At 41.9% G+C, this 5,599-nt stretch overlaps 1 protein-coding gene across 2 annotated transcripts; it reads right to left on the minus strand.

The window, feature by feature from the left end:
- Window positions 1-305: 305 nt before the first annotated feature.
- On the minus strand, window positions 306-4,810 carry LOC115111426 (zinc finger and BTB domain-containing protein 26-like). Of its 2 annotated transcripts, XM_029637461.1 has the most exons (3): window positions 4,666-4,810; window positions 3,711-3,878; window positions 306-3,506 (listed from the first exon to the last, which is right to left on the minus strand). In XM_029637461.1, the coding sequence occupies exons 2-3, from the start codon at window positions 3,849-3,851 to the stop codon at window positions 2,295-2,297; spliced, it is 1,353 nt and encodes a 450-aa protein (XP_029493321.1). In that variant the 5' UTR covers window positions 3,852-3,878; window positions 4,666-4,810; the 3' UTR covers window positions 306-2,294. The 2 variants fall into 2 exon arrangements, with proteins under 2 accessions (XP_029493321.1, XP_029493320.1); XM_029637460.1 differs by having other exon boundaries at window positions 3,711-4,810.
- Window positions 4,811-5,599: the final 789 nt, after the last annotated feature.

Genomic DNA, 5,599 nt, shown 5'->3' on the forward strand with positions numbered 1-5,599 from the left:
GGCTAAGAGCTCCTGCCCACAATTAGCAAAACATTTGAGAAACTCATTCACGTGAACACAGAGCATTTTTGCCAAATTAACAAATCAAATTAGTTGTTTCAGTTTACATAATTAAGCAATTCGAGGATTAAAGCTATGTTGCTCTTGTAGCTGTTGCTTAATGGATTCACACACACACACAGAGCTGGTTTAATAGGGGCCACATATACAAAACAGGCAATATCTGTACCAACAGAACATAGACAGTGACGTTTAAATGACATATTCCACGAAACAATTGTAACATAGACACAGGAAGTCAGGAAGCAGGTGCAGTTAGTGAGTTTAATGATAACGAACATGGAATGATACAAAACAAGAGAAGCGTCTCACACAAACAATACTACCTGATGACTGACAAAACAGTGCTAGATAAATGGTAAGTAATGAAGGTAGTGATGAAGTCCAGGTGTGACTGTGCAGGTGTGCGTAAAGATGGGTTGCCAGAAACGGTGGATAGTAGACCGGTGATGTTGAGTGCCGGAGCGGGAGGAGACTTAACAACAATGAGCAAACCCAGTTAGCCATGTGAGCTGACTACAGTATTTGTGAGTGAGCCAAGAGTCAGGATTGTGACTGGCTGCACAGCGGAGCTGCAGAGTTTCAGCCAAGCAGATCCTGTCTGCCTGAGTGATTGGGCTAGGCGCAGGAAGACATGCCAGCTGCACCACAGACCATGCGTCCATGCACCACCGCACCTGCACACACACAGAGGGAGTATTCCAGATTTACAGACATACTCTGTGCAGGCCTGCTCAGATTTGTAGATATTTGTAATTCCTGGTGATGTGTTTACCTTCTCAGAAATGCCATCAATATGATACAGTATAATGATCTTGTAATCTGCGCAGGCTAGACTGCACTCAATATGCATATAGAACTGTCTGTAGGTTACTTGGAACCAGTCAAGTAGTCAATCAACTGATGTGGCCCCTTAATTTGATATCGATGTAAATAAAACAGAGATCAGTGTGACAGTGAATACATCTATTCATAAGGCATGGAATGAAGTACAATAGTATATTGATATCTAAATAGAGCAGATAAAAAGACTAGTGTAAACATTCATTTACTATATTATAATAACCCTGATGCTGTGGCATGGGGAATGGTCATCAATGTAAATCCTCTTACAATCTTGAATTACAGTACTGTAACATCAGTAATACAACCACAACAATGGGTAATTTATATGTAGTGTTCTCAGAGAATACAAAAGACAGCGCATCATGTTGTGAGATTACATGGTATACAATGGCTCCATCTGCTGTAGGAAGCATAGTAATGCTTTTGGGTTTACAGGCTGACTACAGTAACTTGCTTGGTTCCATTGTGCTGAAAAAAATATATATATACTAGTTTTACATGGTGGTTACATTGACAGGTACAGTGTAATTACAGTGTAGATACACATGGTTGCATAGTACTTACATTGTTGCACAGCTAACTATAGCTGTTTGGACTTTGTAGGCTAACAATTAGATTTGCAAATAAATTCTAATTGACAGTTAGGCCCAAACTACCCGTACTACGTATCAATGTGTACACACACTGTAATTAACCTGTACCTACCAATCTAATAACATTGCAAATAGATCAGCTTTTAGGGTCACTTAAAGTAATGTGGGACTCATTGTTTTCCTGTTGGGTGTCTGCTCCTCTGATATGGTAGAAACACAACATCATTCTCACCCACGTCACATCCTCATACAAGATACAAGCATTTATTGTCTACCCATTTCCAAAACAGGCTTAATCGACAATAATAGCATATTATGTTTTAAAGACACACTATCATCACTTTGGTCCTACTGTGGGCTACCTTAGCCAAAACAATCCTCCTGAGGACAAATCATGTCAGTAATATTTTTGGCACTCATTTCACTTAAGAACACTTGTTGTGACTTAACAGAAATGTCAGCATTACATATTTTTAAAGCTTGCTATTTTAATCTGATAAAAAAATCTAACAGATTCACATTCTGTTGTCTATTCATAAATAAAATATGCATTTACATGTATTACAAAAATGACACCACACACTCAGGGCAGCTTTTTAAATATCATGTTAACTCATTCACTAAATTAACATTGTTATAAAATATGAACACATACTGTATACATGTCTACAGTAACTTTTATTCTAATATTCAGTGTTGTACCTTCAAGTACCGTACGATACGGTTTACAATTCAGCTAACACTACTACGCATCTATTAATTTATGACTCAGCAGAAATGAAACGTGACACAGCACTAAAGAGAGTCATCCATAACAACAGGCTTATTGTCCATGCTATTGTCCATGCTACAGTCCTGCAGACGCCCGTACTCAAAATCAAGAACCCCGTCATGTAGTAGACTCCGCTCGTTGGCGTTGTCAAAGCTGTTCTTGCCGTGGATTTGTTTGAGGTGTTTGCGGAGCACGGGCTTGTGTGCGAACACCATGTCGCAGTAGTTACAGCGATGGGGCTTGTCTCCACTGTGTAAGTTCTGGTGGTCCAGGAGAGAGCATTTCTGAGTGAAGGTCTTGCCACATATGTTGCATTGAAAGGGCTTGATGCCAGCGTGGACCCGCATGTGACGGTGCAGGTTACCCTTCTGGGTGAACGTCTTGCCACACAGCAGGCACATGAACAGCTTGTGCATCTTGAGGTGGTTGGCGTAGTTCTCTAGCTGGCGGAACACACGGGCACACTTTGGGCACTGGTGGTACCACTGAAGAGATTTGTCTGAGTTTCGTAGGTGCCCCCCCAGATTAGGTCTCCCTGTGGCTGAGGTGGGTAGTGGGGGGGGGCTGAGCGGGTATCCTGGCATATGTGGCATGGTCATCTCACCAGCCCGGGTGTCCACGGTGGAGTTGATTAGGGAGTGCTGGGGCTCAGGGGAGTGTAATGACGATGGGGGGCTGTTGTGGAAGCACCCTGCAATGGAGGCAGAGGAGCGTTCAGACATCTCCGACACCCGCTCACAAATGGCCTCCACCTTTACGATGGTGATGGGGCTCTCCTCGCCCTCACCCCTGTCTCGCCTCTGGGTAGGGGTCATCGGCTGAATTATCACATCATCATCTTCATCATCTTCCTCCTCATGATTTATTACCTGGGCATGGGGCAGCTCCTGTATTTTCTGGATGGGAGAGGCTCTGAGAGTCTCTCCATCTCCTTCCTCCTCCTGAGGCTGCTGTTTCACTTGGCAGTGTCGTGGCTGGATGAACTTCTTTAGAGCCTGGGTGCACTGCTCCACCACGTGGCCCATCTGGAGGAAGCTGGCCACAGTTAGGTAGTTGACCAGCTCCAGCTCAGGCAGCTCCAGGGTGCCTGTGTAGCAGGACAGCAGCAGCCGCTGGCCCACCTCTGCCTCCTGGGTCATGGAGATCTGGACCTCCCTTGTGGACGAGTCCTGAAGAAAGAACTGGTCCCGGAGGAAGGGAGAACCGGCAGCCAACACCACCTTGTGTCCGGGGACCTAATAATATTTATAAATAATGTAATAAAATGTATAGCACAATTCATACAGAGACTGCACCTCATGGTGATGTGCCTAATAAAATAATGCTAAAAAGAAGATACTAAATATATAAAAACTTGGTAAACAGAAAAGTCTTATAATATAAGCAGCAGAGAATGCTTATAATATGTGCAAAAACACAGGTGGCTGATAGATGTGTACCTCCAGGTCATTGATGCGCACGGTGACATCACAGAAGCGGGTCTGGCGGCGAAGCAGGTTCATCTTCTGCAGCATAGAGTCTCCGAAGGTTCCGAAGCGGAACTGGAGGATCACCTGGTTCTGCTGCTGGGCCATGGACATTGTGGCTTCCTGCAGCTGCCTGCAGGCCTGGTGGGAGGGAGAAAACACAGTGGCAATGCATTTGATAACAGGTATATGGAATATCATGTGGTTAAAATGCATTTTAAGACTTTTTATAAGAATATGATCCCTTTATGAGGTAGTATTAACAGAATCATCCTGATTTAATAACAGCCAGCTTGAGGCAGTTGAAAATGTCCTAGATAGACATAATATGTCATTATAAAGGCTTAAGACATCAAAACGTCTCGAACTACATTATAAGGTCAAGCATGATGATAAGAGAGTGCAACATTAATTTATGTTTCTGAGCAATGACTATCAGTGTAATGTGAAGTGTACCATACCCAAATAGAAAATCATGACATAATATTTTCGTTATCAAATAAATCTTTGAACAATCAATAATGCTGATATTATAAGAGATCAATATGAAAACTGAAACATATCAAGACGTAAAACAATCTCAATTGATAATATAGTAGGATTATTATTCTTAGGCCTATTATTATGCTGCTGTGCGGAGACATGGTTGACAGCAGACGCGGAGCCTAATCGTCAGAAGACAAACTGATGTTTGATAAATATTCAGAAAAAATGATGTCACTCCTTTTGGATCAAACAGAAACACAGCTAGACGTCATTCATTGTTTTAGTGAAACGATCAAGCAAACGCATATTATGTCTACTCGGCGTTCTTTCTCTTCATCACGGGAATCTAGATGCGGTTCTAAAACAGTGGCCATATTTTACCAGTGTCCCGAATGTAAAGACAACAGCATTACTACATTTCAGCGCTAGAGAAAACATTCACCTATCGTCTATTGTCAATAGGAAAATCACGCCTCGAAAACTGTCTCGGTAAAATCACTTTACATGAATCTACTTTTCAATCTAGAATCGTCTTGAAAAAGATTGCAGTTTGCCTACAGTGCGGAAGTGCTAGTAAGGAGGTTCGTCACTAGATCCCACAGCCATAAAGTCATAAACCCCGCCCATTTCTACAGTTTATTTTCCGAAAATTCGTTTTTAAAGCTAACCCTAACCTTAACCACACTGCTAACCTTATGCCAATCCCTAACCTTAAATTACGACCAAGAAGCACATTTTTATTTTCACACATTTATACGATAATAGCCAAATTCACTTTGTGGCTGTGGTAACTAGTGGAAACCAGTGAGGAGGGGCAGCACCACAGAGTTTCTAAACTGAGACCCGACATCGCGAGACTTCCGGGAATGCTTGCGAAGCAGACTCGGCAGACCGGGGTTAAAGAGGTCAATGGGCGCATTCGAGAGAATCACTTCTGTCAAATTGATGTACATCGTTGGTCACTGCCTTTAAAACAATCACGTGATCAAAGGTCATGAAGTTTTGATAGCAGTAGGTAGCAAGTTATGTTTATTTGTACTAATAGCACAAACTCTGAGAACATCGAGTTATAGGATTCAGAAGGGGCGTGGCATTGATGGAGTTCCATGGCCATGAGTTTGCGCTATTAGTACATAAAGACATTGTGCTAATTTGTACATAAAGTACATAATGAATGAGAGACTGGGTTGCAACTCCTTCTATATAAAATAGATTTTGATGAAAATGAAAACATTTGTCACTTTCACGAGTTTGTAATAATGACATGTTCAGCTACATAAAATAACTGCTTTGAATCTAGGTTGTACTATTAGAAATCGATCAAATTAACAACTTAGTTTTTAAAAATCACTTCTGTCATTGTGCAAGTTTGAGTG

This window comes from Oncorhynchus nerka, linkage group LG27 (genome assembly GCF_034236695.1).
Source record: "Oncorhynchus nerka isolate Pitt River linkage group LG27, Oner_Uvic_2.0, whole genome shotgun sequence".
NCBI lineage: Eukaryota > Metazoa > Chordata > Actinopteri > Salmoniformes > Salmonidae > Oncorhynchus > Oncorhynchus nerka.